We start from the raw sequence: 27125 nt of genomic DNA, 5'->3' as shown, positions 1-27125 counted from the left end.
CCAGAACTGCCGTCCTTCTGATTACTGGGTTCGAAAGATGGCTACTGGACGAAACTGCTAATGTTGAACTGACACTTTTGAATGATCTAGATATTCATTCTACTACAACCACTCGATTTTATAAAATATAAAGAGCAATTTAATTAATATTTTCGATTATTTAGAAAAAAAAAAATAAGAATTTCGTACTATTTTATTATAATTACATAATTTTTAAAAATAAAACTTATTAAATTAAATTGATTATTTATCAAGAATCCAGTTGAAATATCTTGCTCAACCACCATTATTAAAAATGACATTTATTATAAAAATGTATGTATTATTTTTTTATTAAATTAATTTTTAAAAATAACGTTATAAAATTGCGGTTGTTGGTTGCAAATAATAACGAACTAAAAAATATTTTAATTGTTAGTTGTAAATAACTTTAATCGGAAAATTAAAATATATTATTGATTAAAAATTAGCTTAAATCCAAAAAAAAAAATAATTATTAATTAAAGAAAACTATAATGATAAGTTATTTGTATAATTAATAATTGATTAGTAGATTTTTTTATTTGACAAAGTCATGGACCACTGATTCACTAACAGTATCCTAACATTGCGAACCGATATTCGGCCAGTCATAAGTAGCCATTCATTGGCCAGCCATCGGCAGCGTCGTTCAAAATATTAAACGGCTGCTGGTACTTAACCATGCTTGGCCCATTACTAATTGCCTATGCTTGGCCGAGTGACGGCAGTCAGACATCGGCCGATCTACGGCATTTTTTCCATTAACAGCGACTTTGTATGAGATATTACAAAATGGCTATTTTTTATATTAAAATTTGATACACATAGAAGAAAAAAATTTGTAATTTTGTATATTAAAATTAATATGAAAAAGAATCGATAAATTGCTATCTACAGTTATTCATTACTATTCAAATAAACATAGAAAAATTTAAAAAATTGACCAATTATTCGATTTATGCATATAAGAAATTAATCTGTAATAACAGAAAAATAACATTTTATGTTAATTATTAATCAATGGAATAGAATTTATAAAATAAGAGTTAAAAGTTTTCGGTATTTTTATGAGCAAAAAATCGGTATCTAGTATACTAAATTTTCATTTTATTATTTGCCACTTATTCGATTTATGTATATTGTAAATTAATTTATAATGATGAATAAATGATATTTTAAGCTAATTATTGATCAGTAATATCGAATTTATAAAATAAAAGTTTGTAACTTTTGCAACTTTTCGGCTGGAAAAGTCAGTATCTAAGATAGCAATTCTTAATTTGACCAATCATTACTTTTTAATATATGTTTGTCATAAATTAATTAATATTCACTAATAAGTCACTTATTATACTTAAAAGTAATAATATTTTCTTACTTTTTGAAATAACTGATAGTAGTTTTTAGGAATCTACGAAAATTAGTAAACTACTTTGCATTAAGTACATAATAGTACTAATTATTGATAACAGATTCCACTTTTTACTATTATTTATTCATTTCTAATATTCTGTTTTTTCCGTGTAAATCATGTCCACAAGACCCCAGTGGAACTAAAAATACTAAAAAATTGATTTTAAAAAATTTGCCCCTTACTGTGTGTTTGAAATTGGGCAGCCGTGATTTTAGAGTAAATTTATCAATTTTATTGTAAAATGGTTATTTTCAAATATTTTATAAATTTTTTTCTTTTACAATTTCATTAATGAGAAATATTTGTTATTTTTTTTTATTGCAGCAAATTAAAATTATTTATTATTATTTTAGAGTTAAAAAATTAAATTAGTATATTTAATGTAAATAGTGTTTTAACCTCGAATTAAAATTCAAAATTTAAAGTTAATGAATCGAATTACTTTAAAATGAATAAATAATATGACGCGACGTTAATTTTATTTTTAATGACAAGTCGCGACGTCTATAAGTTATATTTATTTATTTTATATTTTTTTAAATGTCAAAACCTCAATGACAGATATTATATAAAAATAAAAATAAATAAGTATATATATATATATATATGTTTGAACCTAATGTCAATATGGTCAACAGATTGATTGACTGCGGGGCTCTACACACACTAATCGTCGTTAAACATCCCCCTGTTGGCACAAAGAGCTCACGAACAAATTGATCGAGAGTAAGAGAGGATGATAAAAGGGAGGATGAGGAGATTGAAGAGGGGCTAGTTGAAGAGCATCACTGGGGAGTGTACAGAGAGGAGTAAGGAGTAGGCAAAAGAGAATGATAGATGTTACTGAATTGAAAGGGCGAATGAGAAGGAGACTAAACGATAAAGCTACAACGCCAATCGACCAATTTGTTGAACCAGTGAATCTATAAATTAATTATCTGCCCAGCAAACTCATTCGTACGATTTAATATCATTAGTATTGATTATTATTTTCATTGTCTAGGGAAATATGATACGATGTAATTTTTTCATTTTGCTTAAATCACTATTCCCTTTTTTCACTGGCACATTCTATGACATTTTAAACTTCATTTTTCAGGAAATAAAATATGAGAATTTGAATAATTTGTGGAATAATTAATTAGGTTAATTAAATTTTTAATTCAAATTTATTCTTATAAACGTTGTTTTAATTTAAATTAAACTGTGTAAAATATTTTAAAAGGTAAAAAAAATTAATTTATTGTTAAAAATATAACAGAGTGGCCACAAAAAAATGATTTCAAAATTCCCTGATATTTCCAGATTTTCCAGTAAGGTTTTTCACATTTGTCCCTGATTTAGAAATTTTATTCGTATCATTTAGATATTCAAAGTTTTTATTATATTTTCATTTTCAATAATTAAATTTGATGATTAAATCATGCGAGAAACCATAAAAAATGACAATAAAATTAATTAACATTGCCTACTTTTGATTATTCGATGTTAAAAATATGTGAGTTAAAATATTTAATAAGAAATTTTATGATTTAAATAAATTCAAAATACACTGGTTACAAAAATTAAGGGATACTAAAATAATTTCAAGTTTTTTAGTAATTTTCAGCAGTTTGTAACTCGAAGGAAAATGGTCGTACAACAAAAACAAAAAAGGCAAATTGTAGCTTCAAGTGTCTAGTTTTCTGATCTGATCTTGAAAATTTTTTATTATGCACGGTTCTAGAGCAATCAAAAATCAATGATAATTATCGAAAAAAATTTATTGAAGCTCGAAGACCGATTATAAGAAGAGCAAAAATTTGGTAAATTTATTTTTCGATAGTTTTCTTAGGATTACTCCGGAACTGCATATAATAAAAAAATTTTACGACCAGATCAGAAAACTAGACACTTGAAGCTACAATTTGCCTTTTTTGTTTTTGTCATACGACCATTTTCCTTCGAGTCACAACCTGTTGAAAATCACTTTAAAATTCGAAATTTTTTTAATATCCCGTAATTTTTATAACTAGTGTACTATTGAAAATTTTTTTAATTTTGAACTGTCGCAATTTAATTCCCGCATACTTTTCGAAATTCTCTGGCATTTTCATAATATTTCCCGGTTGCATTAAATTCCCGGTTTGTGGCCACCCTGCATAACTTTCATTTAAAAAAGATGCATGAGTTGACATGAAAAACAAATAATACTTTTTAAAAAAATAAATAAATAAAACTATCACTGCTTTTATGACTTGCAAACCGATGAAACAAATAAAAATTTTTTCTCAATAAATATAGTTTTTTGTTATCTATCCGCCGTAAATTGAAACATTCTCATAAAAAAAAAGTTTCAGAACTCAATTATCATACTTTTACGTCAAAATAAATAAAGCGTATTCCTGTTTCAAAAAAAAAATTTATTTTCTAAATAATTTAGACTAGGTCAATTCATTTAAAAATTTAATCAGCAATAATATTTGAGCGCCATCTTCAATCACCTCCAAAATTATTCAAATCGGCATATTTTGAAGAAAGATATTGCCAATTCGTACGTACGCACGTACATCTATACGTAGACCCATAGCTACATATTAGCAAATATCCTCCTATACATGTGACTCGAAAGACTCATAACCTCCCATATGTCTGTTGAAAAAATACGATATTTGAACATAAGGAAAAAAAACTGTCGAAATATTTCATACGTCGGGATAGGAACTTTTCGTATGTTAGCTTAGCAATTTTTCCTTCATGGAGAGAAAATTAGTGGACCGCTTCCAATATATTATAGGAAATATTTTTATAAAATCTATGTATATCAAAAGAATTTGATTTCGTTTCACTCCCAGTTTTTGAAAAATTAGAGTATACGGTAAAAAAAAAAATTCTCATAAGTTTTAGCCCAAAAACTTTAGAGTTCTCGAAATTTTTTAATTTCTTAAAAAATTAAAAATTTGAGTTTCTTTTATTCAAGATTTTGAATGCTACGGTTCAGCACAGATTAAAGCCAATTGGATTAAATAGAAGATGCTAACCACCGCGATTCAGAAGTTCTTTGGTGATAAATCAACGAAGGTAGATTTTTTGGAAAAATTCAAAAATTTAAAACGATCATAACTTCTAATCTTTCTGGTCAATTTAACTCATTTTCAAACTGAACCAAACACTTAAACTAAATAATAGCCATATGAAGTTTCATTAAGGTCAATGTGGAATTGTGGTCGATATCGTGAGAGAACAGTATGCTGTATCGTATATATATTAGACTGATTAAAAAAAATCGCCTTTTTTTATTTCTTCATAATATCAAAAATATTGTTGGAAATGACGAAAAATGAATACTATCAGAATTTGAGCTTAAAATCATCAACTCCCGCATGGCAATTTTCTATTTCCTGTTTGAATAACATGGGAAATTTTTTTTTAACTTTGGAATTTTATCACTCATCAGCAAATCAGTGTATTGGAAAAAACAATGACTACTTTTGTTGAAAATTAAAAGATCTACAAACAATGTCTCTTATCATTTTTCGTAAAATTTAAAATTTCAAAAATTATTCAAGGTCAAAATTGGCTTCACAGTAAATTCTAGTATTATTTAACTTTTTCAGCACTACTATCAGATTTATTATACAATGTTATAGAATCTTTTTTGTACACAATTTTATTTCCTACAAATTATCTCAGTTAAAGTTTGTTGAAATTCCGCATTGTTTTCAAGTTATTTCCATTTTAATTTCAAGCTTTTAAAAAAAAAATGTGTTCTCAGTGATTTCAAGATATATATATATATATATATATATATATATATATATATATATATATATATATATATATATATATATATATATATATATATATATATATATATATATATATATATATATATATATATATATATATGCGGGTGTGGGTGCGTGCATTTGTGTGTAAGTAGATATGTGGTTTTTTTGAATCTACACGACTAGTTGGTACAAAAAATGATAAAATTTTTGTAAAGTTGCATCATGAGTACAAATACAATAGTAGAATTTCTGTGAAATCTACTAAAGAATTTGCAAATAAAAATATATTAAAAAAAAAAAAAAATATTTAATTATTAACATTAAAATATAAAACTTTTAATAACCAATTAAAACTCCTACAAATATATATTAAACATAAAAATACATTTATATTAACCATATGAATATACTTTTCGAGAAATCCATACTAGTTTTCGCGCAATCCAGTTGAGTAACTTGCGCTGAATCTCTCATGCACCAAACTCTCACCTCGTTAGAAATAATCTTTTCACAAAGCTCATACCCATATAAATTTCACCTTTGATATATATACATGTATATATAATATACATGTATATATAATATACATAAATTAATAATTAAAATGATATATGAAATAAAAATTTCTAATTTGTCTAATAAATTATTTACGCTCGTTAAATATAAATAAATATTAATTACGGTAGTAAATTAATGTAACTGGATTTAGTGATAAAATATTTTGAGTGCTTGAAGTTGAAGTAAATATATATATATATATATTTATATATACTGTATAAAATATACTCAATTTTATATGTGGTCTACCCTCGACACAATTTAAGGGATGTTATAAAGAGTCACTAGAGTAGTACATATATAACTAAATATATATACATGACATTTGGGGTTTGTGTATTTGTATATAATAGTTGCACAGTGAATACGAGTTTTAGTTTAAAGTTTAGCTCCATTCGACGCTGACCCACCACTACAGCATCTCCCATCACAAGAACTGGGGGAGAATTTACCCCTCCTTGATTTTTTTTTAAAACTTTTTTTCTTACAACAGCCATCTGGTCTCTTACGGCCCATCCGGGGGCCTTTCCCCATACTACTCTCTTAGCTGTTTTCTTATTATTCCTTTTTCCCGCATCGAAAAATCTGCGCCTACACAATGCTACGCTGCACCAACATAAAAGACCATCCAAGAAAAATATTATACCCAAAGATTTTTTTTAATTGGATGAAGAAAAAATGTTTTTTCGTCTGTTTTATTTTTTTTTTTATTTTTTGACCAACTAAACAGTCAGCTGACATTCAAGATAAGATTATTGATGTTTGAGGTAGAATAAAGATTAAGGTTTTACTGGCTGATAAAATCATTTTCTATTGAGAAAATAAAATTTATAAGATTTTTTTTTATCTTTTGTGATACTTTAAGTGTTTGTTGTGGACTAAGGACAATGCCTGAAATATATAGTGTAAAAAAAAATTGATATGAGATATTGAATGAGAGAAAGCAATAAATTAAAGTCGAGTGGGACAATAAGCTGGATCCAGCAAACCAGATGTGGAATTAACTCAACAATAAATTCGTTAGTCTCCCCCGAATATGCGGGCTGTTACTTCATATATATGTGTATATATCTTTATATATATATGGACATATATAGATACACTCTCATATATACATATATATAAATTTACATCTACATACGACACATGTGCACATCCGAGTTCTCCCGTGGTTCCGATTCCGGGAAAAAAAAAAGTAAAATAAAAAAAAAATTTATCACTCCGACCTTTCGATCTGTGGCCCCGAGATTGTGGATACGAGCCAGGGAATGTAACATGCACATATATATAGATATATATGTACACATACTTACATACATGATCCACTCGTGTGAAGACTTTTGTAATAGTGGGAAACGCCTTTTCGTATTGACCATTTCCGCTGCTATCTCATATAATAAAATGTCGTATGCAATAAAAGATTATTAAGTTAAATGACCTATTGCTTGTTTATTTATAACGGGAATGACTAATTACTTTTGCTGGCTCAATTTATTTTCGGACATAAAAAATAATATTATTTCTAAGTTTTTTAAGCTTTTCTACTAAATCTTTTCTAGACATCGCGGAATTAATGGGAAGAAATACATAATGCGTACTTGTAAACTTTGTTGTTTCAAAGTTGAAGAGCTTTTGAACTGTAAACAAAATGTACCTAGTTTTTAATTTATTAGTTTTTCCATATTTTTAGTGTGTCCGCAAAACAACACTTATAAAAAACTAGGTTGGCTTAAGAAAGATTTGCTTGATTTCACTAGGAATTGGCATAGAAATTGAATTCATCTTCCAAACGTACAAAGTTTATATTAAAATTTTTTTTGTTGAATTTTACATTCAATTCAAATAGAAAAATTTTTTTTTAAGTTTACGTTTTGGAAATCGAGTGTACTTTTATGCAAGATAGATTATTATATTTTTTAAAATGCATTATTAATAATTTAACTAGTTAAAAATTTAAATATCGTGCTATGATTAAAAAATAATAAATTATTTATTTATATGTAATTATTTATTTAACGTTCGCTTGCAGTGGTAGAAAATATTTTTTTTTTTCGATGGACTTTAATTTATTATGGTCAAAGTATTAAATTGACAAAAAATGACTTCAGACTTCTTTTTATAAAAACTTAAATTCTCTACAAAATTAATTCAATATATTTTCTCATATTTTTTAAGGTTAAGCCACAATTTAAATTTAAAGTTCAAGGAATTTAAAATTTTTATAAAAATATTTAAATATAGGGCTCGTGGTTTTTAATTTAAAATCTTGGTTTAACTATCAAATGTATTACAAAAATACACTGAAATAATTTAAAACTTTACTTACATTTTTAAATTTAAGGTCATATAAAATAAACAATATACACAAGATTAAAGAATTTTGATTTATAAATATTTTTAAAATAAATAAAATTGTGTAACTCTTCAATAATTTTTGCCTACTCCAATAATACAATGATAAAAAAATGTATGATACTAAATGATACTGAAGTTAGCTAACGTCTAACAATTTTTGGATTTTTTTTTTACCGATAAATTATAAAAAAAAAATATTAAAAAAAATTGCACTTGTAGTTTTTAAAATTTTCTAAATGTGCATTTTTTTACTTTTTTTTCTGTAATTTATTTATTAAAAAAGAAATCCAAAAATTACTAATTGTCTGCTAACTTCAGGATCATTGATACTTAAGTTAGCCAATGTCTGATAATTTGGGAATTTTTTTAAAAACGACAAATTATAAAAAAAAAAAAATATTAAAAAAAATTTCATCTGTAATTTTTTGAATTTTCTACATGTGCATATTTTTAGTTTTTATTTTTTTGCAATATATTTTTAGAGAAAAATATCCAAAAATTATTAATTGTCTGTTTACTTCAAGATCATAAAATTTCGTTTTTATTCAAATATTTATTTCAAAAACGTGACAGCAAATCACTATGTGTAAATAATTTAAAAAAAAAAAATTTTTTTTTAAACATTTTTTTTATTAAAAATTAAATTCTATAAAATATTGCAATTACGAATTCATAAAACAAAAATATTTATTGCGTCGTCGAATAAATATTAGAATTTAAAAAAAAAAAAAAAAAAATTATACATAATCATGTTTTACTCTTATTTTATGTGAAAGTTATCGTTGATTGGATCAACTACTTATTCTTTTGCTTCACTCATATCACACATTAAATATGGTAATCTATATATGTAAGTACATATGTACTTACACCCGATAGTATAACCGATGTATGACACATAAATATTTATGTTAAAATTTTTTTTTCATTTTTGTTGTCGGTGACAATTGAATTTACCTGGCGGGAACAATAAATGAACAGTAAACAACAAGTTGTTTTAAAAATGTAGTAGAAATAATTTCAAAAAAATTATAAGCAAATGTTAGATTTAAAAAATAGTATGCAGTATAAAAAAAAATAATTAATCATAATAATAATAAATTTTTCAATTGTTTATTTTTATTTGTAAAAATAGTAAACATGTATAGTTAGAATAAATCAATTCTCTTTAAGCCGCTTGCGCGCGCTTCCGGGATCGCGCAGGGTTCAAAGGGATCCGAGTTGTGAGCGAGTTGAACAAGTAAAGCTTGAAAGACCATAGTATACCCTATACCCTACAACTTTATATATACCAAAAGAAAAGCTTCTGTGTATTGGCTTTCAAATTGAAAGAAAGAAAGAAGGAAAGAAAGAAAGAATGAAATAAAGGAAGAATGAAAAAGAAAAACTATCTATGACTTTGTCGATACGATATGTAGACCGTACTATAGAGGCTAAAACGTTTATTCGTGTACGAAATATAAAAAAGAAAAAAAAACCATCTCCTAAAGCCGCTTGAATTCAAGAATAATAATGTTAAATAATAAAAATATTTATTAAAGAATTTTTTTAAGAGAACATACTGTTCAACATGTAGGGAGAGACATTTAGCTTGGAATTTAAATTCTTTCGACTATTAAAAATACGATAAAAATGATAATAAATAATTTTATGGATAATTTCATTTATAACAAAAAAGACCTTTGTCAATTTTTATGAAAGCTTGATAATGACGTCACTAAAAGACGTTAAAATTTATGAAAAAAATTAGCCTACAATTTTAGTTTCTTGTAGCATTTTTTTTTTTTTTTCAATTTTTATACACGGAAAAAAATGATGCTCAAAATTTGAATAGTTTGTAGTTTATTTTTGACTCAAAATTAGTATATTCGGGACTAAAATCAAACCAGGATCATTATATATTACAAAATGGCTATTATTTATATTAAAATTTGATACACATAGAAGAGAAAAATTTATAATTTTGTATATTAAAATTAATATGAAAAAGAATCGATAAATTGTTATCTACAGTTATTCATTACTATTCAAATAAACATAGAAAAATTTTTAAAATTTACCACTCATTTGATTTATGTATATAATAAATTAATTTATAAAAACGAATAAATAACATTTTATCTTAATTATTAATCAATGGAATAGAATTTATAAAATAAGAGTTGAAAGTTTTCGGTATTTTTATGAGCAACAAAATCAGTATCTAGTATACTAATTTTTCATTTTATTATTTACTACTAATTCGATTTATGTATATTGTAAATTAATTTATAATGATGAATAAATGATATTTTAAGCTAATTATTGATCAGTAATATCGATTTTATAAAATAAAAGTTTGTAACTTTTGCAACTTTTCGGCTGGAAAAATCAGTATCTAAGATATCAATTCTTAATTTGATCAAACATTACTTTTTAATATATGTTTGCCATAAATTAATTAATATTCACTAATAAGTCACGTATTATACCTAAAAGTAATAATATTTACTTACTTTTTGAAATAATTGATAGTAGTTTTTCGGAATCTACAAAAATTAGTAAACTACTTTGCATTAAGTACATAATAGTACTAATTATTGATAACAGATTCCACTTTTTACTATTATTTATCAATTTTTAATATTCTTCTCAATATAGTTCAATTAATAAAACTTAAAATTAATGTGAAAATTTTGATAGTAAATGAAATTAAATTTTTTATTATCTCGAAATTTAAATTCTGACCAATCTATTAATAGCCCAATAAAAACGACAGTAAAATTATTTAAGAAATAAAATTCTTTACAAAAAGGTTCTTATCATATTTTATGTAAACTCGATAGTCTGGTGGCTACAAAATTTCAAAGTCAATCCAGCTCTCGTTCTTCAAAGAATTTAAAAAATTTACAATCTCCCAAATACAAATAAATCTAAAATCCAACCGTCAAACCTCGCCCTTTAACATAACACGTTTTAATATAAAAAAATAAATAAATACTTTAATTTAAATCGTAACTTTGTAATTTTAAATTTTAATTTTATTTTTGCCAATTTTTTTTATCAATGTATTCCGCATTTTATTATAATACATTATATGAGTACATATATATTTATATATGTATATGGTTACTATTCCGTGGATTTTGTCATTGAACCATACAAAACATAGTTTGAAACCGTCCTCGTGAGTGGGTGTGGCGAAAGCCGTGCCGGCAAAGTAAAACGAGTAGAATAGAATATAGTAGATGCACCATACCCACCATACAAAACGAACCACCGAACCACCATGCCTGTACCATTCGACACATTGATAACTTTCCGATGATAGTATAAGGTCGAAGGCTCTGTGTATCGATACTTTACGTGTGTAATTTATCGACTACTCTCCGACTCTCTATACATATGTACACACATATATATAAATGTATATAATACAAGTAATCTCACTACCATACAACGACACTATTGCTAAAGTGTATATTGTGTACTCCTGCACTACACTACTGAAACAACCCTACACTCTTTTACTTTCCTACTACAATAGAGGGTTTACGAGACTTTTTAGGGAAAAAAATGTATATATATATATGGTATATATATATTGTACCCTCGACGCTTCCCTTCTGTTGCTAATTTTTTATTCATCTAATACAAAGAAAACAAAGTAAAGTGGATTGCATTTTTTTTTATTTAACTTTTAAATGCTTTTATTTATTTATTTTTATTTACAGTATATTGTAGACAAAAAGTTGAGAGAAGCTTCCGGAAGCGGCAAGTTTAAAGAGTTCGAGAGTTTTACAAAAATCATCACATCTCTAGTACAGTAGAGAGGGTAAAAAATAGTGAGAGGAAGGTATAAAAAAAAATTTTTTTTTAAATAAAATAAAAAGTAAAATTGTAAGTAGAGAGTAGTGTAGGTAGAATGTGGTACAGTGAGAGATGAAGAGACCAAGTTTAACGGGCTTGAACAGCCGTGCATCCGCTATTCTATACCACTCTATCTATTCTGTACTCTAGAAAATTTTAAGGAGAAAACGGAATAACTTTTTTGACGGAATGAAAGTTTAAACTTTCGAGCTTTTCATTTTATAGATACATCAAATGGAAAGTTATATATTTGGGTTTTTATTTTTATTATTATTATTATTATTACTTTTTTTTTAGCTTCGAATATTATCTGGCCGTATAATTTGAAAAAAGTTTAATTGTATAGATGGGTTTTTTTTTACGAGAAATATTTCTATTGTGATTCATTTTATTTTTCGTTATTACTTTTTTTTTATTCATTAATGAAAACATTTTTTTTTCAAAGTCACTGGCATGTGACACATAAATAAAAGAATGGGTTGTCATCTCGTGAATCTTGTCGCGCTCGTTTATTAGCCCAGGCGCCACGTGAGTACGTGACAGACTCGAGACCAATGACCACGATGCAACCTACCAACCCTCCTAACTGGCTATCTCATATCAGTTATAAAAAATTGTTAGTTTTTTTTTATCTGTATAAACGTGTCAGCATGTGTCGGAATTACTAATTAACGTTTTAAATCGTAAAAAAATCTATGGAAAAAAATATTCCCGAGTCAAAAAAAAATTCGGATTTAAGTCTCAAAGTTCTCAATGAGGTTTTTTAAGGATCAATTTTGAATTTTAAGATTGGCAACATGCAGTTGAACATTTTGTGTTCTTGTGTATAAAATTTCAATGGTTAAATATTTTGTGTCAATTATTTGACACCATAAAGTATAAATTTAACTAAAGTTGAATGTGTTATCTGATCTCAACAAGTTTTAAACCTGTATTATTGTTTGCGACAAGTATATGAGAAAAACAGAATATAAAAAATTAATAAATAATAATAAGAAGTGGAATCTGTTATCAATAATTAGTACTATTATGTGCTTAATGTAAAGTAGTTTACTAATTTTTGTAGATTCCGAAAAACTACTTTCAATTATTTCAAAAGGTAACTAAATATTATTACTTTTAGGCATAAATACGTAACTTATTAGTGAAAATTAATTAATTTATGGCAAACATATATTAAAAATTAATAATTGGTCAAATTAAGAATTGGTATCTTAGATACTGACTTTTCCAGCCGAAAAGTTGCAAAAGTTACAAACTTTTATTTTATAAATTCGATATCACTGATCAATAATTAGCTTAAAATATCATTTATTCATCAATTATAAATTAATTTACAATATACATAAATCCAATAAGTAAATAATAAAGTGAACAATTAGTAAACTAGAAACTGATTTTGTTGCTCATAAAAATACTGAAAATTTTTAACTCTAATTTTATAAATTCTATCCCATTGACTAATAATTAATATATAATGTTATTTATTCGTTATTATAAATTAATTTATTATATATATATCGAATAAGTGGTAAATAATAAAATGAAAAATTCGTATACATGTCTTTATATATTAATATGTACGTTTACTAATTTTTCGGTTCCTAATTGTTTTTATTTTTCTATACTTATTTAAATAGTAATATCTGTAGAAAGCAATTTATTGATTTTTTTTCATATTAATTTTAATATACAAAATTACAAATTTTGCTCTTCTATGTATATCAAATTTAAATATAAATAATAGCCATTTTATAATATATAATGATCCTGGCTTGATATTAGTATTGAATATACTAAAAATAATATACTGAAAATAAACTACAAACTATTAAAATTTTGAGCATCATTTTTTTTCGTGTATAATGTTTTAAATTAACACAAGAATTTGAATGGACCGTTTGAGACATGTGATTTTTGTTAATTTTAACACAAATTTTTTAACTGCAGTATAGAAAGTTATTCTAGTTTACTCCTCAAAGATTTTTAGTACTAAAGGAGATTTACTTTCTGGGTGGCAAATAAATCATCAAAGGAATTGAGGCTTTTGAGGACTAAACTAGAATTTGTTTTTTGACTCGGGTTTTTATTTTTTAAATCTAGTTATCGTTGGAAGTTAATAAAAATAGAGCTTTTAACTTTTTTTAGCCTGGCTAATTAGATTTGTGGGTATATCGAGAGGTAGAAGACCGTTAAGATAATTAGTTAAGGTTTTGTGATCATTTTAACAAGCATTTGAATTTATTGAATTAATTATCGGTCTTGAGGTTCACTTTTATAGGGAACTAAAATAAGTGGACTTTTGTGTGGGTTCGAAAAATTGAGTTACTTTCTTGACAATACAAATCTAATTCAAATTAAATATATTTATTTTCTGTATTGATAAAATTTATGTCTATTTTAATGTTGAGTAATATAAAGATAAATAGATTTATAAAAAATAAACCAACGAGGAAATTCTAGAAGAAAATAAAGTTAATCGTTTTATGAAGTTGGGAGCCATAATTTTAATGAAAGAACTTTTTATAATATATGTTGTTTTACTTTAAATAATCTTTTTTTAACTAAAATTGAGGGTGGGTACAGTGTAAAAAAATCGGGAGTAAATTTGAAGCGACTACGAATTTTATTTGAATCTGAATTCACTCCGCCATTCGGAGTTCCGGAGTTTTTAAAAAAATCACTTTGCATACGGAGTAAATCGGGACTTTGTTTTTCCAGCGGAGTGATTTCGGAGTGATCTGGATTTTATTTAACCCTTCAGTACTCCCGTCTTTTTTAGTGTCTCGCTTGCACTGCGACATCCTATAATTTGATGGTATCCTGTGAGCAAAATACTCATAACGGAAACGTTGATGGGTTAAATCTGCATTCACTCCGAGTCGCGATTTTAATAATAAAATTAATTTCTTTTAAGAGTTAATTTCACTTGAAAACGGAGATTCAAAATTATAATTAACCCTCCTTCGGAGTGAATTTCACTCCAAAGGCATAAAGTTAATACACGTTCACGCTGCAAATTTTTCAGATTATTAATTTAAAGCTTATGTAATAAAGATTTTTATAATATTTGTAAAGGTGCATGATTAATGATTTAATTAGGTAAAAACATCAAACTATCATACTTTTAAGTATGTCCCCAATTTTTTGAAATGTGAAAAAATTTAAGGTGGTGTTTTCTACACTGTAAAAAGAGCGGTGTTAAGAATGGACAATTTAATACCGTTCGGTGTTAAATCGGTGTAAAAAAAAATTTCACGAGTAGAAATTAGAAGGAAAAAATGTGTTACATATAAATAAATATAAAAATTTAATGAATATTATCTGGTGGAAATTTCAATTTCGATAGGTACGATAGGTATTTAAATAATTATTTATATTATACGTAATTTACTTAAAAATCACACAATTGTACGCCCGCCATTTCAATCACCGTTAATTTAATTAATTAAAATAAAATAAAAATAATTAATTTAAATAAAGATATTCACAAAGTTAAATATTTTCAACGTATTTTCAGTGTATATGTGGATGAAAAATTATTTAACAAATGGGCATTCAAATTTTTAATTAAAAATTATTCAAATAATAATGGATATACCGGTTAATTTATAGAATTCGAGGAATGAAAAATTTAGATAATAAGAGAAGTGCATCATCGGATAAATATTTATAATTTAAACATTCAGTTTACGTGTAATAATAATAATTAAGAGATATTTAATTCATAATTTATAATTAACAGCTAATTAAACAACTACCCTGTAGTAAAAATGATATTTTTTAATAGAACTTAATTAACAGTTATACTGTAAAAGTATATGAAATTTACAAGAAAACTATTGTAGACTTTTTTTATAGAAAATTTAACTTTCTACAAAATTTTTTGAATAAATTTTTAATAGTTTAGTTACGATTTCAATGTAAAGTTAAAAAATTAAAAATCTTTATTGCTATTAAAATTCAAATTTGCTAACTTTTAGTTCATAATTCTGGTTGAACTATCAAAGGTACCAAGAAAATATGGTGAAATAATTTTGTAATTAATCAAATCTACTACAAAAAGTCTTTGTTAACTTTTATGTAAATTTGGTACTTGGCTTAAATTTTTAAATTTAGTCATACAAAATAAATAACGAATAAAGTTTATTTTTAAATACTTTCAAAGTGACATCAGTATAAACTTAAATTCGTCGGCTTTTTTAAAATTCATTCTCAATGAAAAATAATCTATAATTATCTCCAATCATTAAGAAAAGTGAACTGTAAAAAATAGTATTCTAGAATTCTATTTACGTACGTACACTTTTCTCGTAAACTAAAATAGTTACAAACTTGTGTTGGGGCTGAAAAAATTCCTCGTCTGCACGTCGTTTCATTGAACACCACTAGTATTTATATCACATTTAACAATGACAAGCTTTACTTATCTAAAAACTCATTTATTTTACTAAAATAATTTTTTTTTAAAACCAGGTCCAGTTTCTCATATTTTTCTCTGATTAAAAAAAAAAAGTAATGAATCTTTACTTCTATTAATTAGACAAATGTACCGCAAGATTAAAAATCCAACTTTCACGCCCACAAATTAATCTTCATCACAAAATTAATTAATGACTACTAAAATTTTAAAATATATAATTACATATCATTTTAAATAAAAAAAAAAAAATATTATTTATTAGAATAATTTCCTCTCTAAGAATTTGGTAAAAAATTTTTACACTGTAAAAAATCGAGAGTGAATCCAGAGTGAATACGGATTTTATAGAAACAGCTGTTAATTAAAACATAAATATTTTAATAAATAATTAATTCAGATGTTAATAATTAAACTTAGTATATTATGTTTTAATTTATGAAATGTTTTAGTAACTCACTAAATTATAACTTCATATACTTCCATGAAAAAAAATTATAAAAAACAAAATATGGTAAAATATATTTTAAATAGCTAACTTTTGGCCAATTTTCATATATATTTTAATATATTTAAAATATATCTTAGAGTACATAAAAAATATAAACATGAAAATGTAAAAAATGCATATATAAAATATATTTTTATTTTGACCAACGAACTAGGAAAAAAATATATAAAAAACATATTTTTTATATTTTCATATTTATATTTTTTATGTACTCTAAGATATATTTTTAATATATTTAAAATATATACGAAAATCAGCCAAAAGTTAGCTAATATCTAAAATATATTTTTTATACATATTTTATATATATTTATATATTTTTTGTGTATTTTTAATATCTTTTTTCAAACAACTTTTTTTCATAGGGTATAAAATACATAGTAAAAATATTAAATTATTGAATAGCTGTAATGAGATAATTTTTATGGGAATATTTTATATTTTGATACAATATAAAATATTATCTCATGGTATGGTTGATGTAAGTCATTGGATAGTCTGTGACTCAGTGGAATTATATTTTTGCAAGTTTTGTTATCAGCTGCTTTCAATTTTCAAAAATCATTTCGCGTGAATATATGGAAGGAACTCGTAATTAATTCCGCACTCAATATAAATGTCAAAATATCAGACCTAAGCTCACTATGTATTAGTAATTTTTTTTATAATTAATATTTTTCAAAACTGCTTCGGAGTGAAATTAACTCCAAGAATAAAATAAATAAAAAATCATCCTCTCTGCATTCACTCCGTAAATTTTTTAGTGCAAATATCTCCAAGTAAATAAAAACTATAACAATTCATGAAAAAAATAATATATAAAAAGCCAAAGTTAACTAAACGATTTAATAATAAAAGATAGAGATAGAGATGATAAATGATAATATTAAAATTATGTGTAATGGTTGCGTACTTGTTCAAGTAGAAGCAACTTATTCTAGCATGAGTTGGGAATTTACTCGATGGATCGTAACGATATAACGGACATACAGACGTCCATAGCATTCGATACTCTCTAAAGTTATATCAGCATAATGCCCAACTCGTCTTTACTTGTCTCGTCTCGTCTCGTCTCATATCGTCTTGTCTCCATCCAGAAGTCCAGAGATCATAGATTCAAAATAAGAACCTCAATCGACGATTATTCGCCCGCGGTTATATTCCGGGTCTAAGAGTTTCGTCACGAATCAGAGCATGCACACAATTATATTCATATTTATATATATTTATATTATATATATATAATAATAATAATAATACACATCTCATCTTAGTATCTCTTACTCATAAATATAAATATAAATTTATTTACATAGTAATCTATTTGAATTTAAAAAAAAAATATCCTGTACTGAGACTTCGAGGACGAGGACGAGGACGAGGATGAGAACGAGGACAAAATAAATAACAATAGTAACATTGCTTTACATTGTCTCTTGCAACGAGCAGTTATAAACTTTTGGAGTAGTTGTAGCGTAAAATAAACGAGCCAGTGGTGCATACACCGACTGCTACTCCATTCTACAGTACTCTATCCTCCGGTGAAGAATCATCAAGATCTTAAGCGACCAAGACGCTCAGCTAATGGAAAAAGACCGCCGTAATTACATCCATAGTTTTATTATTATTATCTTATTTATTTTTTTTTTTTAATAAAATAAATTACTCCATTTTATTAAATTTTTTTTCCAAAATTTAAATATCTTCTTTATCATTACAATTTAATCTATGACAATAAAGTTAGCAGACATTTAAAAATTTTTTATTTCTTTTAACAAAAAAATATTTTGAAAAATTACACATATAGTTTATGAAATTTTCGACAGATGCATTTTTTAGAAATATTTTTTTTTTCATTATTTATATATTAAAAAAAATTTTTTTAATTTCAAATGTCTGCTAACTTTACTGTCAGATTTAATTTTTATATCCAATAATTTTTGAGATCTATTATAAACAATAAATTGTGAAAAAAAAATATTTCAAAGAATTGCACCTGTAGTTTTTAAAATTTTCTACATCTGCATTTTTTTGGTTTTTGTTTTTTTGTAATTTATTTGCTGAAAAAAAAATCCGAAAATTACTAATTGTCTGCTAACTTCAAGATCATAATTTTTATATGAATGACAAATTTAAAATTATTAACAGAGTAAATAATAAAAAAAAATAAAATTTAAAAGAAATGCACTTTTAAAAAATTTTCAAATTAATAAGTGCATTTTTCATAAATATTATTTTTTAAATTATTTAGTTTTAAATTAGTCTGCTACATTCACACGTAAATTTTTAATGATCTGTAATTATATATATATAATTACATTGACAATAAAATAATAAATATTATAACATAAAAAAAAACTTACCGAGTATAAATATTAAAAAAATCCACGAATCCATGGTCGATATAATTTACAATTACAAATTTAAATTAAAATAGTTATTTCATTAATGCGGGCACATGGTTGTGGTATGCACGTATGCAATAGTATTGTAGAAATGTACATCTACTTGTTACAATTAACAATAGTAATAGTAAAACCAGTATTCATATATATTAAATATGTGTAACTTAACTAATGATTCACACACTGGCACTTGGATAAATTATAATAAAATATAAAATATTTAAAATAATCTTATATTTATCTTAACACTACGTAAACGTCACCGCGGGTTTTTATTCACAGAGTAGTTACTACCGACACGACAGACACTCGTGTCACTGTCACTCACATTCAAGTTCATTCACATAATTTCATACTTTATCTTAATATAAAAAAAAATAGTAAATATTTATTTAATCAGCATCTTCACTCAAGTGTTTAGAGTAATTTGTAATTATAATTATTATTTATTTATTTATTATTTTTTATCGCTCACAATTAGTTATATAATTAATCATATTAATTAATAAATAAATAAATAAATATATGTATGTATATATATATATGTATTTATATAAACGTGGTACATAGATATAGCATGAAAAACGTGTATTCGTCAAGTGCACGCCCGTCAACGTCCACGACGTAGAGGATTCTGTGTTGAGTTTGCGTCTGTGCGACGACGGCGATTACGATGAGGAGGATGACGTCGAGGGAGATAGAAAATAGTAGACGAGGTGTACGGGCTGTGGCTCTGATGTAGAGCCGCGGTGCTGCTGCTGCTGCTGCTGCTACTCCCCGCGGAGGAGGCAGAGAGGCACCACAACGCGGTACGCGAGCTGCTATAGAGCTGTGTGATGCGCTTTATATTCGGGCGCCTACGAGACTAATACTAGTGAGTGAGAAATCGAGGAGTGAGCTAAAGGCCAAGACGAAAGCTAAAGAAGAAAGAGAAGAGAGTAAGGCTGCGTGCGCCTCTTGCCTCCACACATTTTCTCTTAGTTAGTACCCCGTGTTCACATATGATCCCTTCCTAAACCTCAATTAAATTCATCTCACTTCGTGGAATCACATCCCAGGTAACTTCATCTCCCTTTATCTTGTGCCGCGTATTGCTCTGTGAAAATACAACTCCCACCCACGAGTTTTACTCCCTCTCTTGGCGCCGTCGCCGTCCCTATCGCGTACCGACGTCGCTTGGAGTCGGAGTATTGACCGGTTTTATAGTTTTGTCTTCTATTCGGTCTTCGGCTCATACTCACAACTTCAAAACTCCATTTCGATTCGATTCGGCAAACTGTTAAGCTGTAACACCAACGCGCCAGCATCACCTAGAGTTTCAGATTTTAAATTCGATCTCTGCGCGCGCATTTTTTTATATTTGTAACTTATCAAAAATAATACTATTTTTTTAAAATTAAAATTACAATTACAATTGCATTAAAAAACAAATAAATTAAGTACTTGAAATAAACGTAGGGTTGGTGCGCTTTATCCTCACCCTCGTCACTCATCTGCTAATTCCTTTTTTATTTTAACTCGTATACAGAAGCTTTTATAAGCCGCGTGCACGGGGGTGCCACTTGTCGTTTTGTTGAGAATGCGTGCATTTAAAGCACATGCACTTCACGCGTTTAAATACCGGTATAGTAATAGTAATATTTTATTTCCGTTATACTTTTTTACGTTTGTTTACCCTTGTTTTGTATGTCACGGACTATGAGTATTAACTATTTAATGGGGCTGCGAGCTTATAAGTTACCGTGTACTTTTTTTTTTTTATAAAGGAAATTAAACATATAATTAATAGTAGTAATCAATATTTTTAAATCGTACAGTCGATTTACTCACAAATAATTAGGAAAATAATGAGTATGAATGTAGCTGACAGTTGTAAATTTAAAAAATTTTGAATTACGTCAAATAAACGTAAATCGAATAAAATAAAAAAATACACATTTATAGAATTTAAAAATCAGTACATGCATTTTTTTTATTTATACATTTAAAATTTTTAAATTTGTTTATTTGAAATTAAAAATTTACCTCATATCTGCTAAATCACACTCATACGAAAGTAATTTAAAGTGGAATATTTTCCATGCACGTGTCAAAATTTCCGTTCAATTTTATATGGTATTGTTATTAATTAATTGGAGAAATTTCTAATACATGGGAAATAGTAATCGATTTTAAGACAGCAAAAAGAAAAAAAAAGCTAGAAACTGAACCCAGATAGAAAAATCACGAAATGTCCAGCATAAATATTTAGTGTAGAACTATAAACTTCTCTGCAATAATAAAAGTTTCATGTTTTCACTGATACTTGAATTAAAGTAGAAGACCCAATACCCGATTACTTTTCGTTGGAGTGATGTGAGATTAGCTTAAAAAAAGTTACTAAATAAAATACAAACAAGATTTTTATTTTTATAGCAGGGTGGCCACAAAGAAATGATTTCAAAATTCCCTGATATTTCCCGATTTTCCAGTAAAGTTTTTCACATTTGTCCCATATTTAGAAATTTTATTCGTATCATTTAGATATCCAAAGTTTTTATTATATTTTCATTTTCAATAATTAAATTTGATGATTAAATCATGCGAGAAACCATAAAAAATGACAATAAAATTAATTAACATTGCCTACTTTTGATTATTCGATGTTAAAAATATGTGAGTTAAAATATTTAATAAGAAATTTTATGATTTAAATAAATCCAAAATACACTGGTTACAAAAATTAAGGGATACTAAAATAATTTCAAGTTTTTTAGTAATTTTCAGCAGTTTGTAACTCGAAGGAAAATGGTCGTACAACAAAAACAAAAAAGGCAAATTGTAGCTTCAAGTGTCTAATTTTCTGATCTGATCTTGAAAATTTTTTATTATGCACGGTTCTAGAGCAATCCAAAATCAATGATAATTATCGAAAAAAATTTATTGAAGCTCGAAGACCGATTATAAGAAGAGCAAAAATTTGGTAAATTTATTTTTCGATAGTTTTCTTAGGATTACTCCGGAACTGCATATAATAAAAAAATTTAAAGACCAGATCAGAAAACTAGGCACTTAAAGCTACAATTTGCCTTTTTTGTTTTTGTCATACGACCAGTTTCCTTCGAGTCACAACCTGTTGATAATCACTTGAAAAGTTGAAATTTTTTTAATATTCCGTTGTTTTTATAACTAGTGTGCTATTGAAAATTTTTTAAATTTTGAACTGTCGCAATTTAATTCTCGCATACTTTTCGAAATTCTCCGGCATTTCCATGATATTTCCCGGTTGTATTAAATTTCCTGATCATTCCCGATATTCCCGGTTTGTGGTCACCCTGCTCAATTAAAGCCGCGAAACCATCAACGATAGGAAACTTTACCCGTTTACTGAAGACTTTGGTTCGAATCCTGAATTCGGATTTTATTATTTAAATTTATTTCCTTATTGTTAAAGCCGCTCAATAGTCTAATTGTCGACTAGTCAAAAACATTTTATTCAATAAAATAATAATAATAGATGTAATATAAAATTCACGATATCAATATCGCTTATACATGACACGCGAAAATTATTTCTAAAGCTTACGTTTTATGTGATACAAGACATATCTCACGATATGTCTAGTGATAACATGCTCCAGCTACTCATCGATATGCCAAAGGTAAAAAAAAAAAAAGTTTGATGAAACTTCTCGACGCCAACAGAATCTAAAAACTTATCCATATCACATCTACAACTAATCTGAGGACGGATTTTCTCCTCATATATCAATAACATCGCGTCATAAATTTTTCACGAACCTTCTCTGAGTCGTCTTTAATAAAAAATCATACTATCATTATTATTATCAATTTTAATTCAATAAAAATTTAACAATTTTAATATTTATATTTACATTTAACTCAATAAAATTAAAATACCCAATAGGTAATTAATTAATCATTATTTTTATCATTTGGAGTTTGATTGGTAGCTTGTTTAGCAGCTTTGAGAGCAAATTGACGTTTTATTTCAAAAGCAATTATACCCAAAGCCATACTTGAGTTAAGACTTTCAACCCTATTAGTCATCGGAATATTAACGCGTACACCCAACTTATCATTAATCATATTAATAGCTTCGATACTTAAGCTCTCCGTTTCACCTCCAACGACAAGAATAATTTCATCTTCAGTATAATCAGTGGCATAATACGGAATAACTGGAATATTTTTAATCATTTCTTTGGCCAAATTAACTTCATATTTTGATGGCTCCCCACTTTTTCTCTCATTTTTCTTTATTTTTATTTCTTGATCTTTGATCTGATCATCGTCATTTTCTTTTTGATCTTCAACCTGACTTTCTAAATTTTCATCTTGATTTTTTGACTGAGTATCTAAATTTTCTTCTCGACTTTCAAGCTCAGCATCTAAATTTTCTTCATTATTTTCTTCTAAATCATTTTCAGAAACTTGTAACTCTTCAACAGAAGTATTATGATCAGCAACATAAACATTTGCAAACGAGTCAATTAATCCACTGATTTCGTCCCAGGTTTTGCTGTCGAATATTGGCATACGGAAATGTGCACCAGCGGCAGTTTTCAACACCTTGGGGTTCCAAATATCAACACAGCCTAAAAAATAAATAAACAAAAAATTATTTTAATAGTTTAGAAACTTAATGACCTAGTAATAACAAATTACCTGTGAGTGTTATAAGTTTTTTGCAGCCAACTGCAGCCGCAGCACGCAATATTGATCCTAAATTACCTGGATCACGTACATTGTCACAGATAATAGTGACAGGTAAGGAATCAGGTGCTGGTGTGTGCATCTCTAACTCAGGCATCATAAAAAAAGCTGAGAAAATATTTTAAATCAGTAATCAAAGTTTTTAAACTGATGAATTATTTAAAATAACGGCAGCTTTCAATAAATTTTATTAAATTACCCATCAGTCCTGGTGGTGTTACGAGAGTTGACCATGTTTGTATCACTCTGTAAGGTACTTTAAATAATTTAATACCAGTATCGGGCAATGGTAACTTCATAACATCAGCATTTCTACTAAATAAAATAATTTCTGGCTTCAGTCCAGCGTCAATTGCATCGTTAATGAGTCTGACACCTTCTAAAATAATTCTACTGTTTCTTTCACGTGTTTTTCTTGATCTCACTGTCATCATCAGCGATCTAGAATCAATAATTGTGAAATTAAACACTTATAAAGTAATTTTGATAATTAAAAAAAAAAGTTATTCACTAGATGCCAAGTTTAAAAATAGGACAAGAACAATTTTTTAAACTTTTGCAAAATGGTTAATAGAAAAAGCTAACAACTAATGAACCACAGGTAAAGTAAACTGTGAATCCGTACAGAAAATATGAATTTATACAGAAATTCATGTAGCAAACTGGGTAACTAAATAGACTTTACAGGAAGCCCATATGGGAAACTAAAAGTGTCTGGATTTGTAGTCTGGGATCCACTTGAGATAATATGGATTCTTATAGGAAACAATATAGAAATCCATGTAAGGAACGATAAGTTCTTACAGAGCAAATCGATCGTGTTCAATGACTGAGTTGAAGTTAAATAAATATTTTTAGGCCAGTTTTGATTCTAACTCGATTTTTAGCTTGATTTCGATCGCAATTGATAACTAAAAAAAAGTGGATTATGACAAGTCACTCCAAAACCTCTACACTCTAAAAAATTTTTCGGACCCGATGTAGTGTAAATGACGGTGTAAAAATTGCGGTGTGAAAATTACACTAAATGTCGTGTTAAATCTAGGCGGTGTAAAAAATTTAAGCAATTCAATTGCTTAAGAAGTTGTTCCGGAAGTTGGGAGTAATCTAAAATTTTCGTGAAACATACACGAAAATAATGAACTATATAAATTGAGAAGCGACAAGTAATATAATAATAAAGTGATCAGTAAATACTATCATTCTAAATAGTAATTCTTACTTAGATACTTAGAAAATTAACGACACGTATTATAGAATGTATTATTTGGAATGTTGAAATTCCCCATATTGACAACCGGGTTCCGGGTTATAATTTCAAACACTAATTTTCGAAGCTTATTTTTTTCTGGGTACCAGCATCTATATGCGAAATATTTCAGAAATCTAGTCATCCAGTAGAAGTTTACAATCCATGTTTTTTTTTTCATTGCGCGAAAAATGTTACGATCTTCAGATACATAACAAAGTAGAAATGTAATTAAAATCTTGCAAGTATATGATAGTACTCAACAAATAAACATGGTGACCACAGATTTTGGAAACTTAAATTCCCTGATTTTTCCAGGTGTTCCAGTCAATTAATTAAAAAATTCCCTGACCATATGTAGCATTATTGAATCATTGGAAATATTTATTTAATTCAAAATAAAATTATATAAGTCAGTTCAATAAATAATCAATCGTTGTCGTTAAATGAAACTTTATTTTATTATTTGTCAATGCTTATAGGTTTCTTTTATTTATTAAATGAATGATTTTTTATTTTTTATTTTAAATCTATGTTTTTTTATAACTTACTCTATAATAAAATATAAATTAATTTTTCATTTTCACTAGAATAAATTTCAAAAATAAGAACGTCTTATGGAATATTAATAACATATTAATCAAGTAAGCAAATAATAAATATAGTGAAACTTATTAGTTCACTACTTATGTATACTTTTAATGCTTTTGGTTTTTCAACTTGTCAATATGCATGTTAATAGCTTGAAGATCCTGACGATTGGTTTCTATTAAGACTTTTTTTTCCAACAGCCTTTTTAATTCTAACTGCTTCATTTTTTCGCTATTGGGATTAATTTCTACTATTTTTTTTCAAGACGGTATTACAATTGTATTCGCGCCGCGCCAATTTTTGAACAGTTTTGACAGAAAAAAAATTTCATCGGATTTTTTTAGTCAAATAATAAGAAAGTAAAAATTTTTCCAACTTTGTGACGAAACTCCCAGACTTTTCCCTGATTTTTCCAGTATATTTATAATTTTTGACATTCCCAGGTTTTACAGAAATGTGGCTAGCATGAAAAAGTAAAAATTTATGAAAAACTAAATTTCCCATTTGCTGAAGATGGCCTATTTTAAAACCAGTAGTTTACTCCGAATCAACAAATTTAAAAAATAAAAAACAAATTATTGACATACTAAATAATAAATACTAAACTTACGTTAACATATGATCATTTTCTTTTAGTTCAATAAAATTTAAAGAACCATCTTCTTTAAGTTTAGTATCAGTAGGAGCAGCCCGTACTTTTTTCTTAGCCTGACGTTTTTTCGTTCGAATTTTCAATGGTGCGTGTGTTGATGTTTTTTTGGCTGATTCAAGGAACTCATTTGGTCCATCAGCAGCTTCTGCATACTCTATGATTTCTTCTTCATTTACAATTCGCTTTGGCCTACGATGAAACCAATCCGAATAATTTTGAATCCTTGTCATACTCGACACTGGATTTGCACGTTGGTTTGATGACTGGAGACATTTTATTGTCATTCTTATTCCATTTAAAAACATTGTTCCCTTTTTTATCTGATTTCTCACTTTATGAAAACTTAACCTCACTATAATTCACGTGCTTTATCTTGAACATAAAGTAATTATTGATTTTTATAAACTTACAGTATGGAATACGACTAATTATTTTATCACTTTTATAATACTAATTAATTAATTGATTAGTAATTAATTAAATCGGTAAATAGATACATTTAAACTGATTTTTATTTATTTATAAAATACACGAGACTTCTATCAATTTGTTTTTATTTTAAATTTTTAAAGAGGGCAGCAGTTCTCGGAAACTAAATGGTAGCGTAAATTGGC

General features: G+C 26.7%; 2 protein-coding genes across 2 annotated transcripts in view; both read right to left on the bottom strand.

Annotated features, from left to right (window-relative positions):
• Positions 1-19665, bottom strand: part of LOC103568611 (transmembrane protein 132E) — an 85453-nt gene extending 65788 nt beyond the window's left edge. Inside the window, exon 1 of the mRNA XM_053741766.1 lies at positions 19262-19665. Coding sequence (XP_053597741.1) covers positions 19262-19295 — 34 coding nt within the window. The 5' untranslated portion in view covers positions 19296-19665. The remainder of the gene's footprint in view (positions 1-19261) is intronic.
• Positions 19666-21969: 2304 nt separating this feature from the next.
• Positions 21970-27073, bottom strand: LOC103568610 (rRNA methyltransferase 3, mitochondrial). Its single transcript, XM_008545543.3, has 4 exons — positions 26470-27073; positions 24219-24460; positions 23972-24127; positions 21970-23901 (listed from the first exon to the last, which is right to left on the bottom strand). The coding sequence occupies exons 1-4, from the start codon at positions 26814-26816 to the stop codon at positions 23219-23221; spliced, it is 1428 nt and encodes a 475-aa protein (XP_008543765.1). The 5' UTR covers positions 26817-27073; the 3' UTR covers positions 21970-23218.
• Between the last annotated feature and the right edge of the window lie 52 nt (positions 27074-27125).

The sequence above is a fragment of the Microplitis demolitor genome, chromosome 9 (genome assembly GCF_026212275.2).
Source record: "Microplitis demolitor isolate Queensland-Clemson2020A chromosome 9, iyMicDemo2.1a, whole genome shotgun sequence".
Classification (NCBI taxonomy): domain Eukaryota; kingdom Metazoa; phylum Arthropoda; class Insecta; order Hymenoptera; family Braconidae; genus Microplitis; species Microplitis demolitor.
This window is presented reverse-complemented; position numbering and strand designations above follow the sequence as displayed.

Coding starts and splice junctions, on each gene's coding strand:
- LOC103568610 (XM_008545543.3), bottom strand. CDS start 26,816: ATGTTTTTAAATGGAATAAGAATGACAATAAAATGTCTCCAGTCATCA. Junction 24,461..26,469: donor GAAAATGATCATATGTTAAC/GTAAGTTTAGTA, acceptor TATTGATTCTAG/ATCGCTGATGATGACAGTGA. Junction 24,128..24,218: donor AACACCACCAGGACTGATGG/GTAATTTAATAA, acceptor ATATTTTCTCAG/CTTTTTTTATGATGCCTGAG.